Source organism: Grammomys surdaster, unplaced genomic scaffold (genome assembly GCF_004785775.1).
Source record: "Grammomys surdaster isolate TR1022 unplaced genomic scaffold, NIH_TR_1.0 146, whole genome shotgun sequence".
Lineage (NCBI taxonomy): Eukaryota > Metazoa > Chordata > Mammalia > Rodentia > Muridae > Grammomys > Grammomys surdaster.
In genome coordinates this window covers 10,066,714-10,090,458 of record NW_021604604.1, presented here as the reverse complement: position 1 = coordinate 10,090,458, position 23,745 = coordinate 10,066,714, and the positions used below count along the sequence as shown (strand labels likewise).

General features: G+C 42.3%; 1 protein-coding gene across 1 annotated transcript in view; it reads left to right on the top strand.

Moving 5' to 3' along the window:
* Positions 1–1,070: 1,070 nt before the first annotated feature.
* The window catches only part of Olah (oleoyl-ACP hydrolase), a 29,487-nt gene continuing 6,812 nt past the window's right edge, over positions 1,071–23,745 (top strand). The window contains exons 1-6 of the mRNA XM_028764960.1: positions 1,071–1,200; positions 2,136–2,325; positions 6,941–7,071; positions 19,958–20,096; positions 22,575–22,674; positions 23,122–23,291. Of these exons, the coding sequence (XP_028620793.1) occupies positions 2,294–2,325; positions 6,941–7,071; positions 19,958–20,096; positions 22,575–22,674; positions 23,122–23,291 (572 nt within the window). The 5' untranslated portion in view covers positions 1,071–1,200; positions 2,136–2,293. The remainder of the gene's footprint in view (positions 1,201–2,135; positions 2,326–6,940; positions 7,072–19,957; positions 20,097–22,574; positions 22,675–23,121; positions 23,292–23,745) is intronic.

Genomic DNA, 23,745 nt, shown 5'->3' with positions numbered 1-23,745 from the left:
TACACACTGAATATTTGCAAGGCCCTAGATTTACAAGACACACACACACACACAAACACACACACACCCCTGTGTGGTTCTTTCCTTTGCTAGAAAGTAAGTTCTACTATATTTATGTCTGTGGCTCGTCTGTGTTGCCAGCAGTCTAGCCTTCGTCTATGTCCTGTGTCTTCAATTCCGTCTACTGGCTCACTTTATCAGTCATAATTTTGTTTTACTTTTGTTTTTCTTCAGTTTCATTGCTGTGCAGCCGTGCAGCCGTATGCAAGCTTCTTTATCCTCTATTCTCAGAATTCTGCTGGACATGGTTTACTTTTAGCCTGGTGTCATGTATCAGTTCTGATAAAAATCTGAGCCCTTGCTTCCTGAATATAACTCCTTTGCCTTTACTCCTCTGCTGCACCAGTAAGCAAACTGCTCCCTGTGGTCTCCCTTCAGGAGAATCCTTGTTACTTTTCCTCTGGATCCTGATGTTTTTGAGAAGTGACGCAGACACCCTTGACTTTAAGAAAATATTAGTTGAATAATACATTTGAGCCCTGAGTAATGCTTGATCTCCCCAGACATAACTGACCACAGGCTCTGACAAGTTAAAAAAAATGTTTAAAAAGAGACTGAGAAATGCAACCTAATTTTAATAAGGCTTTGCAATCAACAATCTTCTGTTGTTATAATATGTCTATATCCCACCTCTGCTTGCCCATCGTCCTTGGAAGAAGTAGACATTATTTTGCATTTCATGTCATTATTTTGTTTGCGCTTTAGCTTTAATTTTGAGATAGTCTCTCTCTCTAGCTCTGGCTAACGTCAGACTTCCAACCATCCTGCTTTAGCTTCCTGTGTGCTGGGATTGCAGGTGGGTACCACCACACTCGGCTGCATTTTGTATTGTTTATTATCTAAGAAGCAAAAGCTTTCTCACAGAGTCAGGGACCGCCTAGTAAATTATCAGTGGGAATCATCTGAGAGCACGTGATGGCTCCGAGCCACTGTTTGTACAGATAAAAGGCCGATTCTCCACCCTCTCCTATTTGAGCAGGCTTTCTGTCCCCCTCAGTGTGGTGTAGTCTCTCCTCTGGAAAGAGTGTAGCTGAAAGTTGAGCCTTGGCTCTCCAGAACACTCCTGAGACTCACCATCGAGGTTATGAACCAAACCTTGGTCTTAACATAACTGCCAGGGACTCAGGGGACTTCTAGGTGGTAAGTGGGTTTAAAATCCTTCTAAGATTTGCAACATTTATACATTTATAAACTATAGTAATTTTTATTTTCTTTATGGAATGTTAGAAGCTTACAGGATTAGAAGCTTGATAGCGCTAGTGTTACTGGAGTCTTAAAGGTAAAACCCCAGGTTTCAGCTGCCCAGACAGGTTAGGCTGTATGATTGTGCCAATTAACGAGGCGGATGATTGTGTAAGGAAGAGGAGGGAGATTCTATTCCTGTGGACTAAAAGAGGCCCAGTGACCCCATCTCAACCTTCGGGGTGCTGATAGAGTTTTGGGTTTAATCAAGAAAGAATTGAGGCAGGGAAGAGACTTGAGGAGTTCTGGTCAGAGAGCTGTCTGTTTATCATTGTCTCTGTTCTTTTTCTTCCAGACAGCTGGAAGATTTTTTGTGTATTTTTGTTTTTTGTTTTGTTGTTGGTGGTGGTTTTCTGTGTTTGTTTTTGTTTCTTTCTTTCTTTTTTTAAGCAAAAGTAGTTTCTAATCACCTGTTCTAGGAATAAATTCTTCCCTGCTCCTTTTTGAAAACTTCCTAACTCTCCCTTATTATTTAAAAAAAGCAAAACTTTATAAATACCCAGAAAGCTAAAATATCTGTTTCCAAAACACACTATCTCTGCTCTAACTTCTCAGTAGGTGTCAGGCGTTTCCTGTCTCTTGACCTGGGCACTACTCAGTTGAGGAGTAGGTAGTAGAAAGGCTGCATTTCTGTCCTTATGGGCATTATCTGGAAGTCCTGCTAACGTGCACAGCGACAGTCATCTATAAAATGAGGCTGATAGTATCCGGCTGCCATACGCTTTATCAAGTCTAACCTGTTTTCCCTTTCTTCCTCTTCCCCTATCCATTTCCTCCTCTTCTTCCTTTTCCTTTTTCTTGCTCTTCTCCTCTTCTTCACTGCCTTTTAAAAGCAGGATTCTGAGTGACAACCGTAGTCAACGGATTAAAAAGAAATCTGGTCACTAGGTGCACAGAAGGCTTATTGGAGATTTTTGTGCCCAGAGGGGAATTGAATTTAACACAGTCACAGAAGATCTCTGAGAGCAGTAATCCCTGATCAACTCACAGGATGGAGACAGCAGTCTATGCTAAGAGTACCAGGTAGGCTGCTTCCAGGCACCCCTCGCTCCGCATCTCCGGTGCTTCAGCACCCTGAATTTATTGAACTGCCTTGTTACATTTAACAAGGGGCTCATCACTGAAATCAAATTTTCTGTCCACTGTCTTTGGCGAAAGGTGGGTACCAATTACTTGTATATAAAATGCTACTAGCTTGGAGTTCTAAAAATTGCATTCAAGCAACTAATTGATTGACTATTGTATGTGCCACTGTGAACAGTGGAACAGGTGGAGACACAGGATAACCTGTAAAAGTTGGTTTTCTCCTTGAATCACATGAGTCTTGGGGATAAAATGCAAGCTGTTAGATACCAGTGTCCAGCTCCAGTGGGGTTCACGTCCTAAAGAGGAGGGATGGGCCTGGTGAAGGAAGGATCTGAGGCGAATCAGGATGTTTATTTAAAAAGGTTACACCTTTTATACTCTATATGTGTATAATATTCCTAGCCACAGGTAAATTGAAAGTGGACTCAATGATTCCAAGATGTGTATGATCTTTACAAAGGCCATTTTCAATCTATTTTGCTCCTATTTGTCAATATCCAGAATGAAAGAGGTAATCAACTTTATTACAGTATTTTTCTTCGAGACGAAGGCACTAAGTTCAGCAAACATCTAAGTCTTTGTTCTCTAACCTTTAGCAACCCCACCAGGTGCCCCTCCTGAACAGTCTCAGCCTTTGTGATGACCCTTTGTGGTCAAGAAGTGCCAGATATTGCTAAAAAAACAAACCATAAGAACAATTTTCATTCCTTAAGGGACATGACTCAGTGTTTGTACCATGTAGCATAAGAAGCATTGAGCCGTTTCCTAAATTCATTCCTATATGCCTTAGTCTTGCACCATGGACCTGTTCTCATATGCTCTCCAAAGGGAAGGTCCTAATATTTTACTCTTTTTCCCGAGTACCAGATCATTCTAATTCCTTCAGTATACGATCCTGTATATGATTAACTTCTTAACAGAATCTGCTCCTTGTGGAGTGTACCAGATCTTGCTGTTCCTCCTGTAAGTCATGTACCAGGGAATCAATCATGGACACTGCCAAGGTCTCAGACTCTGGGTTCGGGCCCATTATTTCTCCCAGTTGTGTGCTTTCATCCCTGGGACCAGGTGTGGAGTACCTAAGAGTTCCTGGAATCATAACTTTTTAACTTCTTTATTCTTGGTACAATCAGGGGTACAAACTGGGGGTTCTTGTGTAGAAGTAGGCAGAGTTATTACACTATATGGTTCCACTGTGGAGGAGATTTTTTCCAAAGAATTATTTTGTTTCGAGGGTGTGTCATTGTATACATACACATCCGCCATCAAAGCTCATACAGAATTTCCCAAGGAGTTGGAGAAACCACACAAGGAACCTCTCATAACATAATGAGAACCATCAAGGATGAAGGTAAAAGGTGCTGGAGAATTGTAATCCACAATGTTGTATGCTGGAACTTGGTCAAGCAGCAGTGGTCACCATGTGCTCCATGCCATTAGCCTTGACATCATGTCCCTTAGGCACTGAGCCAGCTTGTCGCCCCCGTGGTGGCATTTTAAAGTTAAATTTTATTACTCTTGCTTGTCGAAAAATACTTACGTGGTTTGGAAGAGCGCACTATCTTGGAGAACTCAATCTTGCCCCAGCTCTAATCCAAAGCATCCCAGGATGTCCTCCACTTCCTGCCTCTTAGTGACACTGATGCTGAGACGATGGAAAAAGGGTCAATGGACAAATGGTCTAATAACGAGCAGGATCTGCACCCCAATTCTGATTTATGACTAACTGGTTTGGTGACGATGTCTCTGGGTCTCACTTTTGTCAACTGTCAAGAGTTGTGGCAGATAAGGAGTGCCTAAAACCGTGGCTAGGGTGTTTAGTGCTTTTGCTCATGAGGAAGGCCCACCAAGCATCGCCCTCTGTTTACATCGAGGCCACTGAGACTGTGAAGCACTTGAGCAGTTTGCCTAGTGTCCCATGGGAAGAGGTGTAGCTAGGATTTAAATTGGAGACTTTATTTTTCCTCTGCAGCCTCCATCACTACACTGTAGAAATGGATTAAATAATTTGTCTGGTCACCCTCAACTCCAAAGTTATAGATAATTTAAATGAAAAAGAAACATTGAGGGAAGAGAAAGAGAAAGTGTGTTTAGTTGTGGGTCTTTCATTCCCTCTTTAGAGTGTAAAGACAAGGGTGTACGTGCAGGGCACAGATGGAATGCCAGGGAGGGAGTGGTCTAGACTCAGCAACATGAGGACCTGCCTTCAGCTCTGCCTTCTCACAAGAGCTTGCCCATGGATTCACTGTTGGTGTCAGTGTTTCATCATGGTAGATTCTGGAGACTGACACATATTTAAACCAATCAATGATAGGCCCCGCCCTCACTGATCAGTGAGAAATCATGGTTTACTTTGAAGAACCAGAGTCCAAAGTTTGGCTCTTAATTTTGTATTAGTAAACTTGTACTCATTTCAAAGACCCTCCCCCTAGCATGCTCCCAAATGACCTCTGTCTTAGGCACTGCAAGCTCATAGCTACTCTCGTCCTAACACATTGTCTTTTTGTCTATTAGAGCATATATAGTTAAACTGATACATGGAACCTTGATTTTAAAAAAAAGTAAAATCTTTTTAAGCTAGGTGTAGAGGAGCATGTCTTTAATCCCAGCACTAGACTGGTCTACATAGTGAGTTCCAGGACAGCCAGGTCTTCATAGAGAGACCCTACTTCAAAAATCAAAATAAATAAATAGATAGTACTTTTAAAGAACTGTTAGATTTAGCTAATTCTTCTAGAATGGTCTATAACTCCAAACAATGAGAACCAGGAAAGCCGTTCTATGTTCTGTAGCTTTTAACGGAGTTGAGGGCAGGCTAAATGGAGGATTCTCATGCCCAGATCAAAACAAACAGCTTTGGGGATGTTTCAAGTTGCTGTGTGTCCATGAAACTCTTGTTCAGGGCCAAGTTAGTCAGCACATTTGCTACAGACTGGGTTTGTGAGTGTGAAAACAGCTCCAAGTATGAGTGTTCTTTTTCTCAAATGGACATGAAAACTGTGTTTTTTGTTATTTATCTAACAGTTACCTAAGAGCTCAGGTTTAAGTCAAGAGATGTTTCTTTGCTGGGGAATATAGCACAATAGTGGAGAATTTGCCTAGCATGTCTAAGGTCCAAGGTTCAATATCTGACAGTTCTCAACACACACACACATACACGCATGCAGGGGCACACACACACCCCTCTAATAGAGTTTCTTTTAAAATGTCTTTATACAAAAGTTTTCACCTGTTACCGTGTATTAAGTCTCACTTCATGCATGCTCTCAGTTATTTTATTATAAAGCACAAAGTCCCTTTATGAGAACAGAGCATCTAGAAAGACTTCAATCTGTTATTTTTTCCCTTTTAATCAAAATCAAACGACAAAACATAAAGGAGAAAATATTTGATTGGAGGCATGAAGGGATGGCTCAGCAGTTAAGGACCCTTGCTGCTCTTGCATAGAGGACAGGCTTAGTGCCCAGCACTAACATGGCGCTCACCAAATGTAACTCCAGCTTTAGTGCTTCTGATGTCCTGTTTTAGCCTTTGTGGAGACTGGATGCAAGTGGTGTTCATACATGCAAGAAAAACACTCAGTTTTTATCAGAATCGTGGCTTTTCCATCCATAGTCCTTGAACCCTGCTGCGTTGGCCCTGTAGAAAAGTGTGCGTTCCAGGGAATGTGTGGCCGACTTAGTTAAAGACTCCATAAGAGGAAAAGAGAGCAAGAGGAAGACGGCTGAGAAAGAGAGAGCAGACCAAAGCTTCAAGATCTCCTTCAATCATATACCCCCTAGTCCACCTCTCCTCCTTCCCCCAGGTCCCACTTCTTAAAGGTTCCTTACTTCCAATATGATCCAAACTATAAAACTGAATCTCTTTTTAAAAAAGACAAAGCAGACTTAAAATCATTATTGTTTGGCAGTGGTTTCTCATTTGGAAGGCTTAGATATCTTTGTAAGAAATCTAAAGATCAATTTGGAAAGTTCCCAAGAGACATTTAAATTGTAGAGAATGCAAATATATCCATACAGGACAGCTGTTTAAAGTAGTATTTTTTTTCTAAGATCAGTTGATTTGATGCTGGATCTTGGAATAAAATTTCTAGGGACATTATGCACAGATTCAAAGGTATTGTTTATGGAACACTTAGAGAGTAAAAATTTTATGTTGTGAAAAATGTGTAGAGGACTTTAGAAGTGTCTCTGGATGGTAATGAAGACACGGAGAAGGAAGCCTACGAACTTGTTGGACAATCTATTTCTTCTGCTGTGGAAGAACAGGTGTCTACCTCAATAGTTACATCACTTTATTGGACATACAAAGTACTTAGACACTTCACCGTTCCTTCATCTAGGTCTTTAAGAGCTTATGGGTTGAAATCATAAAATAAACCATCCAAACCTTTGGGAACTCGATTCTTGGAAAAAGAAAGGCAATTACTTCCTATTTGAGCACAGGCACCTAGTAGTTGACGGGACTTATCATTAAAACTCATCTAATTCAATTTTGAACTCTTATCTGACAACATTATGTAATGCTAGATGTATTTGCATTTTCTTTCTAGGAATGAAAAGGTTTTGAACTGTTTGTATCAAAAGCCTGATGCAGTTTTCAAGCTGATTTGCTTTCCCTGGGCGGGAGGCGGCTCCATTCATTTCGCCAAATGGGGCCAAAAGATTAATGGCTTATTGGAAGGTATGTTGACTTTTGTCCTAAGTAAATAAAGAGGCTCAGTTAACGGCTGCAGAGAGAAACGAGTTCATTATGTTTCCTGGGTTTGTGGATTTCTAACTCTTATTAAATTGGAAATGTTTTCAGTCATCGCTTTTTCCTCTCCTGTCAGTGTTGACGTCACAGGATAGTGCACCACCGATTGCTGAGTCAGCGTCTCCAGCTACTCTCCACATGCTTCTGCTTCCTTCCCAACCACTGACTTGGCTTCTCTGCATTCCCGTCAGTGGGCTTTATCTCACAGCGTCATCAGACATGAGACAAATCCATCTCTTCAGTGACTTTCCAGTTATATTTTCTCTCCAATGGTTTCTTTTCTAAACAATAACTTCGCTTTCTTTTCTAAATTACTCTGAATTTAATTACAAAGGGGTTCTGTTGCAGGGTTTCCTCCCATGCAAACACCATTCTTTGTCATACCCTGTCCCTTTTCTCAACCTTTCTTAGTACTTTACCCCTTTCCCTTCTCACACCCCATAATAGTTCCCTTAACTTTGTGGGGATTTCCCCTCCTAAATCCTACACATTAAAGGAAACATAGGATACTTGTTTCACTTAACATAAAGGTCTCCAGGTGTATCCATTTTTCCTATAATGATAACATTCAGGTCAGAGAGATGGCTTGGCAGGTCAGGGCACTTGCAGCCAAGTCTGATGACCCAAGTTCAACCCCAAGACTCACATGGTAGAAGGAGAGAACTGAGTCCTACATGTCAAGTTGTCCTCTGACCTCTGGTCTCTACCCGCACATGCGCTCACACATACACAAAAATATTTTCTAATGATAAATTTTCATTTGCTTTATGGAAGAACAATATCCTGCACTGTATTATATACCACTTAAAAAAATCTGGCTGCCAATAGGCGTCTGAGCTGATTCTCTAACTCGGCTACTGTTGCTTCAGTAAGCATAACTGTGTGTGTACTTTTGTAGAGAACTGACTTTGATTCTTTGAGGAATTCACCCAGAAATGGAACAGTTGGATAATATAGTAGTTTTACTTTTAACTTCTTGAGGGGCTTCCAGATTGAATTCCACATTAACTGGATTAATTTATAATCCCACCAACACTGTATGAATAGTCAAACTCTCCCCTGTATCTTTATCAGCATTGATTATATTTGTACTTTACATAATAACCATTCTGATTGGGATGACGTGGAATCTTCATGAATTTTGCTTTTTATTTGCTTGGCAGCTAAAACCTCTGGACATTTTTATTAGCTGTCTACACTCTCACAAAGTGTCTGCCCACTTCATTTGCTTTGGTTGTATTATCTGGCCTTTGGATATTGTTTGTTGTTAGACAGTTCTGCATTTTCTGTATCAATTTTTTCTCTCTGATGAGCTGCTGGCAAAGATTTTCTCCATTCTGTAGGTCGCCTCTTCATTTTTGTTTCCTTCGAAGTTCAGAAGCACTTCATTGTAATATAATGAAAAATTTCAAACTTCCTGTTGCATGAAGAGTTGCATTAAGTTATATTTTGATGCTGGGCAGTGGTGGTGCACGCTTTTAATCCCAGCACTTGGGAGCCAGAGGCAGGCAGATCTCTGAGTTTCAGGACAGGCAGGGCTACATAGTAGAGAGGCCAGAGACCATGGAGAGAGAGAGAGAGAGAGAGAGAGAGAGAGAGAGAGAGAGAGAGAGAGAGAGAGAGAGAGAGAGAGAGAGACTATATTAAAAAAAAAAAGAAGGCTGGAGAGATGGCTCAGAGATTAAGAGCACTGAGTGCTCTTCCAGTGGTCTTGAGTTCAATTCCAAGCAACCACATGGTAGCTCACAACCATCTGTAACAGGGATCCGATGCCCTCTTCTGGTGTGTCTGAAGACAGCTACAGCTTACTCACATATATGAAACAAATAAATAATTAACCACCAAAAAAGTCATTTAAAAAAAAAGAAAGTTACATTGCCTGAGCCTAGGTCTTGAAATGTTTTCTATAAGATTTCCATTCATTTCAAAATTTCAGATATTAGATCACGGTCATTTTGTCTTGAGTCCTGAGTCACTGTGCACAAGATCAGAAGTGAAGTCTAGCTTCGGGTTCTTCCCATCAGCTGATCCCAAGGTGTAGGTTCCCCTTATACCAGAGACACTCGGCCAGCGTGGGCGTGCACCTGGGAAACCCCTGCCTGAGCAGCGCATGGCACCGTCACCTTGCTCCATCTCTTGCGTTTGGTTTGTTTGTTCTATTGAACATTCATAATATTGACTTTCTTCCTCCTCTGTGTGGAGAACTCTTCTAAGCACCTTCTCTAACCCTCACTTAGTAGTCACAGGCTACTTTAGTTTGTGCTTATCTTTAAAGGTCTCCATCTTTCTACTGATTTTAAAGAAAGTGTCACTGGGTAATATGATATTGTGTCTTGGTTGGCGTTTACTCTCAGGGCATGAACTGTATTATTCCATGCTTTTCTGGCTTGTCAGTGTTTCCTGAGAGATCCAATATAATTCTGATGAGATTGTCACTTAAAGTACTTGCGTCTCTTATAGCCTTCAAATATTATTTTCCTGTTCCATAATCTTAAATTTTTAAATTTACATTAAAAATTAATTATATGTATATGTGTATGTCTGTATATGGTTTTGTGGATGTGCGTATAGAACCCAAGGAAGCCAAAAGGTGTTGGCTCTGATGTTACAGAAGATTATGAGCAGCCTAACATAGGTGCTGGTAATCAGACTTGGGTCTTCTGCAAGACCAGAATGCACTGGTAACCACAGAGCCACCCATCTCTCTGGCCCCAACTCTTAAATTTTAAATTTTAAATTTAAATCTTTAGATTTTAGCTCTTAAATTATAATATGACATGAAGGAGTTCATGCCAATTTGGGCGTTTAAATTCCTCCTCTATGTGGATGCCCATGTCTTTCCCTAGAATCGAGAAAGATATCTGCTCTAATTCTACTGAATAGGTTTTTGTGTCATTAGTTTGTACTTCAGCTGAGTCTTCTACCCCACGGTTTCTTGCCTGAGGTCTCTCTCCTGTTTGTGAGTGGGAATTCTTAAAAGTTCTGATCCTGCTTGCTTGCTTTTTATGCTTTCTGAGTGAGATCACTCCTCCTACAGTCACCAAAGTCCCCTTGCATACGTGATTTTGCTCCTTGGTGACTCTTTCCAACAAGGGTTTTTGTTCATGCTGAATCACTCTTCCAGTTCAGCATCCCTTTGATCTGTCTTCCTTGCTCCATTCATGTGTTTTTCTGCATCGATGTTGAGACCATCGGTCCTTTCCTGGAAGTAGAATTTGAAGTATTTGCCATTTTAATGTAGCTTGATTCAACCGCTGAGGGGTTATGAGCCCTTTTAAGAGTCAGACTGACTTTTGTATCTATTCTCTTTCCACGTTGCAATTGGTCCTCGTTTGACATGCGTGTTACCTTCAGTTTTAGGTCTCATCCTCACTACCCCTCAGAGGGGGTGAATGTAGATCTCCATAAAGACAATTCAAAAACCAAACTGAGAGTGTAACCGTGAAGGGAAAAGACAATAAAGCCAACACAGAGCAAGAAAACTCAATACTATTCTTTGGCTTAGGAGAAGGATGTGGGTGCTATGCCCTCACTTCCATGTCTCTATGACACTTACTTAGTGCAGGGAGCATTCAAGTCAGTCCCAGCACGCTGTTGCAAGCTGGACTCCACCCTGTTTCACTTGCTGAGGCATGCACTAGGAAGACAGCGGGGCTGATTTCCTTCCATATTTATTCCAAGAGCTATGAGGTGAGTGAAGGAGCTGCCTCAGACTCTTGTCATTAGCCAACATGGAAGACCAATTACTTGGGTTTTGCCTGACATCGGTGCTCTGCCATTGTGAACATGGCATGAGAAAGGCCCGAGCAGGGTGTTGCCACCAGGAATCTCTGGGGCTCTGGGAATTGGGAGCAGTCAAGTTGAACCAGTTTCTTCAGATAAAGCAGGGTACAGGCTCCTATGCCCTGCCATGCTGTTCGCAGGCTCAACCCTTGCTCCGTTCCTGCTCAGGTAGCCTTGATCCTCTTCCCAGAGCGGGGGCCTCAGTTCCCACATCTAAGTATACCCCATGTCCTCCCAGCTTGGCCCACACTTCCCCATGTAGACAGGGTTGACAACTCAGTGTCTAAGTCACATCCCATTTCCTGATTCTTGGGCTGATCACCACCAGCTTAGCTGGTCGAGGAGAGTGGCTTTTGGAATCCTGGGGCTCTGACTGAAGAGTTTTCCAGGAAGACTTTCTTCCCTTCTTTTCCTTCCTTCCTCCTTCCTTTCTTCCTTCCTTCCTTTTTTAAAAAATGAGACAGGGTTTCTCTGCATAGCCTTGGCTGTCCTAGAACTTACTCTGTAGTCCAGGCTGTCCTCAAACTCAGAAATCTGCTTGCCTCTGCCTCTCAAGTGCTGGGACTAAAGGTGCACACAGTCCTGTCCTGGGGAACACTTTCTTAAGCTGTTCCTCATTGCAGTGTCAGTGAGCATGCTGGGAGCTCAGGGAACCTTTGTAGCTCCTCCTTGCTGCACAGGTCACCTCCCCAGTGGGTGTCAGCAGATAAGGCAGCACACCCACGAAGCTTTCCTTTTCTCGTTTGCTGATAGCCCACTGGGGAGGTATCTCTTCCCTCTCTATCATGTTGTCTGGTGTTAGTACAGAGCTAAAGTGTCTGGGTTTCATTTAGGCTGTAGTGTTTTTATTGTACACCTAAGCTGGTCCGTGCTATCCACCCCTCTCTGTAGCTATGTGCTCTCAGATTGATGGAGATTTGGGAATGTTCTGAATGTCTAGAATCTGCCATCTTCCCTCTCTGTATATTCCTTTCAAAAAGAGATAGATAAATAGACATAGATGAAAGACAGACAGACAAATAGACAGGAGTCTTATGTTACTCTGGATGGCTTCTAACTTGTGACCCTCCTTTTCATCCCTCTGAGTTCTGGGAAATCCAGGCAGGAGTCACCATCCCTAACTTGCCTATAGTTTGTTCATTCTGTTTTTGTTGCTTTTGAGACAGGGTCTCACCATGTAGCCTTGACTGGCCTGGGACTCACTATGTAGATCAGGATGGCCTGAAACTCATTGAGATCATCTGCCTCTACCACACCTGGTAATTACCTCTATCTTCTTAAGATCTTGACATGTGTAGTTCAGTCAACTGTCTTAAGAGATAGTATGACTTAAGAGGGAGCCTTAAATTCTTGCTGCAATCTTGGGCTTTTAATTTATGACTGTTTACAGTGCTGTATTGCAATCTATTGAAAGTTGCCAACACTTCTGGCTGTTTGTTCTATCAAAAGTAGATCTCAGGGGTTAGGTAGACTGCTGATTAGAGTTCTTGACTTGCAAGCAGAAGGACCTGAGTATTATCCCCAGAACATACATAAAAATATCAGGTCTGGCAGCTCACACTGGTCATCCCTGTGCTGAGGCAGAAGAAGTATGGAGAGCCCTGAGGGGTCCCCTGAGGGCTACACCTGAGGGGTCTCCCTGGGGAGTCATACAGCACGAGACTAATTGCTCAGCTCCAGGTCGATGAGAACCTGTCTCAGAGGAGGTAAATCACAATACTGAGGATAACATTAGAAACCTTCCTCTGGCCTACAATGAGCTCACACATGCACACCCATGCATGCACAAGCACATGCACACATGCATCTGCACATGTATGCACACAATGCATGCACATAACGCACACACACATGCATACATGCACACATGCATGCACACACAATTCTGCACTGTACTAAATCACCGATTTGGCTCTAATTCAGGAGGGAACTGGAAAAACCGAGTTTCTTCCTCACAGACTTCTCTTCCTTCTGCTTAAGTCCGTATGTCTTCAGCTGTTCCCTGAAGCTTGCAAACCTATCTGTGTGTGCAGCCTCGTAATTCATCCTTTGCTTCCTTTTTAAAAAATGTATGTTGATCTTCTACGTACTTGTTTCTTTCTAGTTTATTTTGTATGCTATGCATGTTTTCTTTTGTATCCTCTATTCTTCTTTTTCTGCCTCATCAATCACCTTTGTCCCAGTAGACAATTTTCTTCCTAGCCAAAGATGAATATATGATTTTATGTTTCTATATAAAACAAAGACCGACTTAATTCATTTAATATGATTCTCTCTAGTTATATCTATTTCCTGCAAACAATATGACTTCCTCCTTGATAGCTGAAAATGTTTCCAGGGTGTGAATAGACCATGTTTTATTGTCTGTTCTTTGGGTAAACACCTAGAATCCCTGTATGTGGTGTTTGGTGCTGAAAAATACATTGATGTGTGAGTGTCTCTGTGATGGGGAAACTTGGAGCCCACTAGGTAAGTGTTGGGGAGTGGAATGGCCGGAACATATTTACACAGACGGTGGGGTGTAAACTAGTCTTGTCAGTTCAGAAACCAGCATGGATTTGTTAGAAAGTCCTTAATGGCCACAAGCAGGAAACAGTCACAGGGAGTCATGTGATATTTCACTTATTACATTTTTGACATATTTCGATTTTTTTTTTTAATTTTTGACTAAGGTCTCTAATTTTTATTTTAAATGTAACTTTTAAAAGAATTTTGTATTTTTGAATGTGTATGAGTGTTTGCGTGCATGTAGGTATGCAGACCATGTACATATAGGTCTCGTGGAACCTAAAAGAGGGCATTGGCTCTCTGGAACAAGATTGTCATGAGCCACGTGTGGGTGTTAGGAACTGAACCTGGGTCCTCTGCAAGAGCAGCCAGTGCTTTTAACTGTTAAGTCATCTCTCCTGCTCCGAAGAATAGAAGTTGCAGAAGTGGTGCACGGTGTTTTTTTTAATGTCCCCAACCCAGTTTCCCTATTCCTGACCATCGTATACTATTACAGTAAATCTATTACAACTAATGAGCTAACATCCAAACATTACTGTTAATTAAATGCCATGGTCAGGTTAGTTCTGATTTTATTAGTTTTCCTCTGTGGTGGTTTAAATGAGAAATGTCCCCCACAGGCTAAGGGATTTGAACACTTGGTCCCCAGTTGGTGGCACTGTTTGGGGAGGTTTAGGAGGTGTGGCCTTACTGAGCCACTGGATGTGGGTTTTGAGAGTTTAAAGCGTGGGCTACCTTCCATGTTGCTGTCCCCGATTCAGGCTTACAGTTAAACACGTGATCTCAGCTTCCTCGCCACGATGGATTCTTACCCCTCGGGAAGTGTAAACCAAGAAAAACTCCCTCTTCCATAAGTCACTTTACGGAATGACATTTTATCACAGAGTCAGAAGAGCAACAAATACACCCCTGATGTTCTTTCTCCGTCTCATAGGATACTGCATTGCTTAGCCCTCACACCTCATTAGCCATCTTTGGTCTACAGACAGCTGTCAGGTGCCCCTTGTTTTTGATGATCTTGACAGATCTCAAAAGGCCATAAAATTAATGTCAGATGAATTCTTTACCGTTGTAAATTCTAGCTCATCCCAAATCATAAAACTGGTTCTCACAAGCTAGAAAGTCTTGGAAAACGACACATCGGCTCTCAGTCGTCACTGTCTCAGCTGCAGCAGGAGATGCTCGGCCTGGGCTTCTGTCTCATAATCTTCACTAGCTCCATTATTCTCCAGTTTGTAGCAGCTGCATTCGATGAATTTGAAAGTCAGTTCCCTTAAACCTCAGCTATATTCTCCAAAATACGGGGATGCATAACAGATAGAGAACTCTTCATTATGACGACTTTTAAGTGGCAGTGAGTAAACAAACAAAAACACCCAAACAGAGCTGGAAAGAGAGTTAAGTGGTTACAGAGCCCTACTGCAGTCAACCTGTGTCTGGTTCCGTGAGATCCAGCGCCCTCTCCTGGCCTCCACACAGACCTGCACTTATGTGCACATGCCCAGCCACCCCCCCACCCACACCATTATCCAACGTTTTCCCATTCTTGTTTTTTTAAACTCTATGGTTTATTTCGTCTTTCCCTTTTCATCCAACAGTGAACAAATTATTTGGAGGTGAACAAGGACATGTTTGTTTGTTTATTTTCTAACTGGCCAGAGGAGCTTTAGAAACGTGCTGTTGCTAACATTGGTGATTCCCAGATAGATTGCTTTGTTCTCAGAGACTGGTGATTCTCCCTTTACTGTGTGGAATTGTCTGTAATTTTTCCTCTAACCATTACAGTGTTCACAGATATTCTGTGACTGCTACCGTGATATGTGCATTCTCTATATTAAGTGTGAATTTTACTATCTAGCTATAATCTAGCTATAATGTAGCTAGATCTACATTGTCAAGTTTGTCTTTTTCTCCATTTGACAGGTGAAATCTCTCTTAATAGTGTGCTCATCTCTTTTTTTTACATCTTGAACACTGGGGCTGTTTATTAACCAAGAATCTTGGTGGCTTGTGACTTTCCCTGGAGAGATGTAAATAAATGTCTGTTTGTTCAAGATTTGTCATACCACCACAGAACTCCACTCAACCCTAATATAATATGCTAGTGACTTTTAGGGGGTTATTTACAAGAGTATGAGTGAGAGACTCCTTGCCAAAATATGAATGACATTCCCAGACACTCATCCCAGCATAGATGATGGCATGTGAGAGCTGCATCTCTGGAGTTTCCTGTGTGGCTTACAGGCAATTCTTCTAGTTCAAAAGTCTCTTCTCTCCAGCAATATGAAATGCTTATACAATCTTTGAGAAGGGCCTTGTAAATTTTAGGAACTTTCTGAGACTTGTGAACTGTTGACTTCTTTAGCCATGAAAGTTCCACTGACTTCCTTAGACTTAAGGAGCTCCTATCCAAGATGGAATATTTCACTTTAGAGGCACTTGCTATGTAGCATTCAGCCTTTAGAACCACCAAGAGTCCATTTCAGTATGGTTTGAAGCTTCTGTCTCCAAAGGTACCTTGTCAGATGTTAAATACATCCCGTTTTCTTCTTTCCATCTGTTCCAGTTTGCTTCTTGTTGCTGTGATAAACACAATGACCAAAGACAACTTGGGGATAAACGAGTTTGTTTAGCACAGAAGTCTATAGTCTATTACTGAGAGAAGGCAAGACAGGTACTTGAAGCAGAAATTTATGGAGCAAAGCTTCTTGCAGGCTCTTCCAAGGCCCATGTTTAGCTATCCTTCTTCTACACCCCAGGCTCATCTGCCTAGGAATGGTACTGCCCAGAGTGGGTTGAATTGTTCTACAATATTTTTTTTGTAAAAAAAAAAAAAAAGTTTCATTGAAATGCCCACAGAGTAGTCTGATGAAAGTAATTACTCAGTTGAGATTTCTTCTTTCTAGATGTGTAAAGTTGACAACCAAAATTTGCCACACACCCTCCATTTATATTTTGGTAGGGCTTTCCCAATCTTTTAGGAATCACTTGATGACCGCTTAAACTCCCCTATTACAACATTGAACTTGGTCTTGTGGTATGACAACATCTAAAAGTCTTTTCTCAAAACTGTAACCCTCTCGAATAAAAAAGGAAAAAAAAAAGAACGAGAGACTACAGTGCTTAAACCAGGTAAGTCTCTGCATCTGTAGAGCCATTATCACAGAGGACATAGGTTACTGCTGTCTGTCTGTACCCTCCTGAGCTCCTAGAAAGGCTTGCTTTCCTGTTGTCTTGCTTCAAATCTGTCAGTAAGCCAAACGCCACCCTGATTGGCTCTCTCTTATAAACAACGTATTCATTTGAAGTTTTAACTTTTTCTGTCTTCAAGTTCTCAAATGTGCTGTCTCTCTCTCTCTGTCTCTCTCTCTGTCTTTCTGTCTCTCTATGTCTCTGTCTCTGTCTCTCTGTCCCTCTGTCTCTCTCTGTCTCTCTGTCTCTCTGTCTCTCTCTCTCTCTCTGTCTCTCTCTCTGTGTGTGTGTGTGTGTGTGTGTGTGTGTGTGTGTGTGTGTGTGTGTGATTTCTCAGAAACTGTCTGCCTCTTTTCTCAGGGTCTCTCACCAGGACATGGAGCTCACTGATAATACTAGGCTGGTAGACAGCAAGTCCCGTGGACCCTCGCTTCCTGCCTCCCTGGCTCCGCGCATCAAACGCTTTGCTAACTGAAGTGTCCCTAGCCCCTAGATTCTAATGTTTTAACTTAATTATCATGAGTCAGTTTTCTCAGTCGCTAGAAACGTGATTTTAGATGAGATACAGTTATTGAAGAAGGCTCATTTCGTTTTAATTTTTAATACTATTGTGGGGGGTGCACCTGCTACAGAGCTTATGTGGAGGTCAGAGGACACCGCGCAGGAGTCGTCATGTTCTGGGTTCTGGGGTCAAGCTCGAGTCATCAGGCAGAAGGCACCTTTAGCCTCTGGGCGTCTTGAGGATCCTGAGGTTCTTGCACAGGGAAGTTCTCTGTCTTATTTCGGGGAAATTTGGCATTCTTTCTTAGACTTTTTCTGATTGCTTTTGTTCAAGGTTTTTTTTATCTTTTATCTTTTTTTGAATATTGGTATTAGTCTGTGTACCATGTCTGTGAGGTGCCCGTGGAGGTCTGAAGAGGTTATTGAATAGGAGTTACTGATGATTTTGAGCCATTGTGTAGGTGCTGGGAATCAGGCCAGCCAGTGCTTGTAACCGCTGTACTCTCTCCAGACCCGTTTGCAGTCTTATTTTCTTTTCCCAGTCCTTTCCTTTTCCTCCTGTTTTCTGGGTCCACACACACTTTGCTCCTCTCTATCACAGGGAAAGGCTGAGATTTTTTTTTTCAGTTTTGAAATGACTTTTATATTTTTATTCAATTTCTTTCTGGCAGTCTTTGTCATTTATCTGTTTCTAGTCAGAAATTTAAATTTCCAAATCACTGTGGCTATTTTTTTCATTTCTTATTGGAATGAATTCGCTTTGGGGCATTGCTCCCCTCCACCTCCCTCCTCCATGAGATCTTTTTTTTTTTTTATTAATCAGTGCATTTATTCCTAACAAATATCAATCTTGTTGATGTCATTGAGTAATATTAACATGTATTGAGCCAGTCCTTTATGAATCCTTTACATGTACATTTTCTACTTACTACTTAAATGACCATGGGAAGTAGATATTATTCACATTTAATAGGCAAGCAAAGGAGATATACAGGAACTGAAAAACTTGTCAAATCAGAGTTGGTTGGAGGCAAAGCAAGATCCAAACCCCAGGTCGTTCTCCCTCCAATGCTCACGCTGTTCACCACTCCCCTACGGTGCTTCAAATGTTTATTTTATTATTATTATTTTAGAGGCACACTTTTTTAAAAATTTTTTTCTCAAATCGTAATTCATTCACACAGGGGTTATAAACACAGAAAGGCAGGATGTTATAAACACAGAAAGACTGGAGTGTGGGTGTTCAGGGGGAATACAGATATCTTCAGAACCGGGTATCGGCTGGGTGAAGGTTCAGGGGACAAGTCACTATGACTCAGTCTATGACTCGATTGTCCTTATCTAAGTTGGTATTGTCTACCAAGGCTACCTATTTACAAGGTCTATGACTACTCAGGCTTGTAAATTTACACAAAAGCTGCCCGTTGACATTAGCTTATAACCATCCGTTTCAATGTTTTTCCACAGAGACCCAAGACTTGGTGTTAGCATACATGTATGACAGGCCTATTGCTGATTTTAGGCCTATGGCTGATTTTAGGCCTTCAGTGTGTGAGCAGGGCTGCCCCAGACATCTCCTCCCTTCTCTAAGTATAGAAGGGCTGTGGCAATTCTAAACTTGTGAAGGCGGGGATAGAGGCCTGACCTCCAGTAATTGAAGGGGACCTTGTAATGGCTCCGGTCCCCCTGTCATTGTCCAGTGAGGCATGAGGGCCATACCCGTCCCGATGTATTTTTCCTGGAGAGGGGATACTTTTGACATCAACCCCTATGCAGTCAGGCTTGTCTCTCAGGGAACCCAGGTAGATATTTTTATCTTTTATTTATATTCCCTTGTAGTGCTTAGCCTCGCAGCCTAAGCAGGAATTCAGATCACCTGTCAGAGGGGGTTCTGGGTGGCCCCTCTCTGCTTGGTCTAGGGGCAGAATTCCCCCCTTTTAGGTTGGGTAGAGATGGGTTTTGGAAACACCCTGTATAAAGTAACAACCTCATCTTGAGTCTCGTGGTCCTCCATAGCTAACTTATGACAATGTATCTGAGTTATCTCCATGAGATCTTTATTGAGTATTTTCACTGGCCAGAGAGGTCTGATCTACCATTTCTGCATCCTGGGGTTGGGAAGATGAGTCGCTATCCAATTTCTTAGTTCACTAGTGCCCTCTTGTGTTGATATTGTGAAGTACAGTTTAGGGAAAATATTAGCACTTTGTTTCTGTAGGTTGCTTAATACTTTGATACTTTGTTTCTATATAGAATTTTTGCTCCAGCCATTTCTTTCTTAGGACATTTTACCCTTATAAGTTTTCTTCTTAGAAGTGTCTTCCCTGATTTCCTCTGTTCCCTCAAGAATTCTAAATCCTTTACTTGCGGCTCCCCTGTATTAACTGCAGACCTCAAACTGTCCATTCACTAAAGCCCCATGGTTCCTGTATGAGTGGATCTTAAAGACTTTATTGCAATACTTTTGTTTATTTGAGATGGAGCCTGTTTAGTTTGCTTTCTGTTTCTGTGATAAAACACTGGGACCAAAAGCAACCTGGGGAGGAAAGGTTTTATTTGGCTTATACTTCCCGATTATAGTTGAGCAAAGTCAGAGCAGGAAGTCAAACAGGAACGTAGCCGAAAATGCTCTCATAGATCTTTCAAGAGAGTCCATGTGTCTCTTACTGGACCCCAGATCCAGTCCAGCTGAAACCAAGCTTGACGTCACAGACACTGTGCCGTATTTGAGCCTTATGATTTGCTGCTTTGAAACTGGTCGCTTTTACCTTCATTTGTCTGAGTTAGCCTGTTAACCATCTTCTTTGTCTGTGTGTCTCTTAACCTCCAGTGCATGCTGTCAGACTGGCTGGGAGAGAAACCCGACTTCAAGAACCTTTCGCAAACGACATCTACCAGATAGCTGAGGAAATTGTGACCGCTCTGTTGCCCATCATCCAGGATAAAGCTTTTGCATTTTTTGGCCACAGGTATTTAAATCTTGTAAGCAGCGTGTGTGAGACTTAGGATAGGTACTCAATGTTAAAGCACTTGCCTATTACCCTTAGGGCCCTAGGAAGCTCCTACCACAAGTGGGCTTTGGGTTTTGTGAGACACAACATTTTCTCCTGTTTAAACAGAACATTGGATAATTATCTCCAGTTATCCTCCAACCACAACTGTTACAGTTCTCCAGTTTGTTAGGAGATACTTCTAAAAGGAAGACTCTATCAGAAACTTCTATTTATTTTTCAAATTAAAATATTTATGGAAATAATATGTATTCCTCAAGACCTAATTTCAGACCACTTAGAACTACATGGCCATGATCTTGGACAAATCTCTTCGGCCTCTAGATTAGCTGGAGGAAGTAGTTCTTATCTATGGAGATTAAGTGACCAGTGACTACAGGACTGGAGAGATGGTTCAGAGGTCAGCAGTGTACAGCTCTTGCTTAGGAACTGAGTTCGATTCCCTCCAATCACCTTCTCACATCTGCCTGTAATTCCAGCTCCTAGGGACCTGATGTCGCTGGTCTCCATAGGCAGCTGCATTCATGTGAGTGTATCCACACACAGACACATATGCATACACATAATTAAAAACAGATAAAAATCTTAAATTAATAGTGATCGTAACTGTGTAAGTGCAAGGTACATGCATAGTGTCATGGGTGTGGAGGTCAGAGGTCAACAGTTGGAAATCGTTTCTTTCCATCCACCATGAAATCTGGGGCTCAAACTCAGGTCCTCAGCCTTATGTGCTGAGTGTGTTTACCTGCTGAATCATCTCGCTGGTCCTACAAATAACAATAGTATTATTCTGAAAGTACTTTGACCTCACAGACCATCAGCTGGCTTCTTAGGGTCACTATTGCTGTGAGGAAACACCATGTTCAAAGCAACTTGGGAAGGGAAGAGTTGATTTGGCTTCTACTTCCACATCATAGTCCATCCTTGAAGGAAGCCAAGACAGAAACTCAAACAGGACAGGAACTTAGAGGCCTGAGCTGATGCAGAGACCGTGGAGGAGTGCTGCTTACAGGCTTGCTCAGCTTGCTTTCTTATAGAACCCAGGACCAACAGCCTAGGAATGGCCCCACCCACACCGAGCTGGGTCCTTACCATCAATCACAATTAAGAAAATGCCTTACAGGCTTGTCTACAGGCTGACCTTATGGAGACTTGTTTTTTTAATTGAGGTTCCCTCCCCTTCAGTGACTCTAGCTTATATCAGGTAGACATAAAACTATCCAGCAAAGACCGGGGTTTTGAAATCCCTCCGTGTCCCTGGAGCGTTCTTCGAGACCTGCTGATATAGACCATGAAGAACAAAGTGTATGCATCTTTAACGGAGAAAAAGAAATCGGTTAGAGCAGTTTGATAAGTAGTGGTTTTTTTCTTTATGGCAGCTTAGCTTCCAAATAAATGAGACCGAGATGCTTAGGTTTATTTGATAAACCTTACAGCACAGTAGCTGGGCAGTTATTGATCCATTCTAATCCTCTGAGCTCATCTGGCAACCTCCCAGCCAAAATCCCTGAGGTACTTGCATTTTTGTGTTGATCTGGCTCTCTCTGCTCCAGCTGTGTTCTCATGGTGGCTCTGGCACGATCTCCACATGCTGAGCCCCTCTTTTCCTCTCTATCACCACCCCCTTGCTGAAATTGGAAATCCAGCCCTATTCTCTGCCCTATTCAGTTATTGACTGATCTTCTTTTATTGACAATCAGAACGAGAGCAATGTGTATGCAACATTGAGACAGAAGATTTTAGAATAAGCATTACAGTGCCAAACACGGGGGCAGAGAAGCCAGCATTTTTGAATAATGAAAGAATAATCTTTACACAGTGTACAATAAATAACCTTATGCCAACAGAAATATTCTCTCTCTCTCTCCCTCTCTCTCTCTCTCTCTCTCTCTCTCTCTCTCTCTGTCTCTCTCTCTCTCTCTCCTCCCTCTCCCCCCCCCCCCCGGTGTGTGTGTTGTATGTGAGTGTATGTGTGCATGAACCTGAAATACATGGGGAAGTGGGATGACCATGCATGCCGGTCCTTGCTTACCATTTACCTTTTGTTTAAGATGGGATCTCTCAATGGCCTGACACTTTCCCACGGAGGCCAGGCTAGCCGGACCAACCACGATTTTTCAGGGATCATCCCATCTTCTGTTTCTCATTTTTGCACTGTTGAGATTTCAGGCCTGAGCAGCTAAACTCGGCTTTTTACATTGGTTCTGGGGATTGGAACTCTTCACAAATGGGAGGCGAGTGCATCACTGACAAAGCCGTCTCTCAGGCTTGAAACACTTCTTGTATGGACAAGCATCACCAGTAATAAGCTTTCTGCAAACCAGTTATCATCCAGTTTAGCTTCTGCCAACCCCACAGTTTCCTCTGTCTTTGTGATCCCAGGTTTCTGTGAGTTTCCCCCAACGCGCTGTCATGTTTGTCTTTCCTCTGGTTTAGTTTGGGATCCTACATTGCTTTTATTACTGCACTGCACCTAAAGGAGAAATACAAAATGGAGCCGCTGCATTTCTTTGTATCCAGTGCATCTGCCCCTCACGTAAGTTCTGGTTTTCCTGGGGTGGGGGATGAAGAAGAGGGAAGAGGGAAGAGGAGTACTAATGGCTGCTTGCCTTTGATCCAGCCTGGCAGGAGGGTGTGGATCCTGGGCACTAATGAAAACCCCTGAGGTCTTTCAACACAGTTCTCTCCATCCCCCTCCAAATGAACTTCAGCCTTTCTCCTGACTACTGTCTCATTGTCTCTGTCCCTCTGAGGTAATGCTGCCCCTTCCTGCTTTCTGTTTCTAGCACATTACTTCTTTGCTTCCTCTATACAGACTGGGACTGGCCTGGCATTCTAACTCAGAGGTGCTGTTTGGGTGTCACTATGAATCAAAGGTTACTCTCACACTGTCTTCGCCCTCCTTGATTTAAGGACGTAGGCTTGAGGTTTTGGGCAAGTGTGTTTCATGAACATTCAGCCATGTGTTTGTTGATGTTTCAAGTCAATATACCGGCCTCAAGTTCCTGATCTTAACAAATTGTCAGAAGAACAAATCAGAGATCACCTTCTGATTTTTGGAGGCACGCCCAAGCATCTCATCAAAGATCCGGATGTTCTGAGGCAATGTGTCCCTTTGCTGAAGGCAGATGCTGCCATTGTGAAAAAATTCATGTAAGTAACTGAGACGCATGTGCACACACACCGAGTGTGTCTCTCTGTGTGTGTCTCTGTGAGTGTGCATGTCTGTGTGTCTGTCTCTGACTGTGTGTGTGTCTGTCTCTATGAATGTGTGAGTATATGTGTGTGTCTGTCTCTGTGAATGTGTGAGTGTATGTATGTGTGTGCGTGTGTCTGTCTCTGCGAATGTGTGAGTGTATGTGTGTGTCTGTCTGTAAATGTGTGACTGTATGTGTGAATGTGTGTGTGACTGTTGTCTGTCTATCTTTGTGGGTGTGCATGTCTGTATGTCTCTCTGTATGTGAGTGTGTGTGTGTGTGTGTCTGTCTGTCTGTCTCTGTGAGTGCGCATGTCTGTGTGTCTCTGAGTGTGTGTGTGTGTCTGTCTGTCTCTGTGAGTGTGCATGTCTGTCTCTCTGAGTCTGGGTCTGTCTCTGTGAGTATGTGAG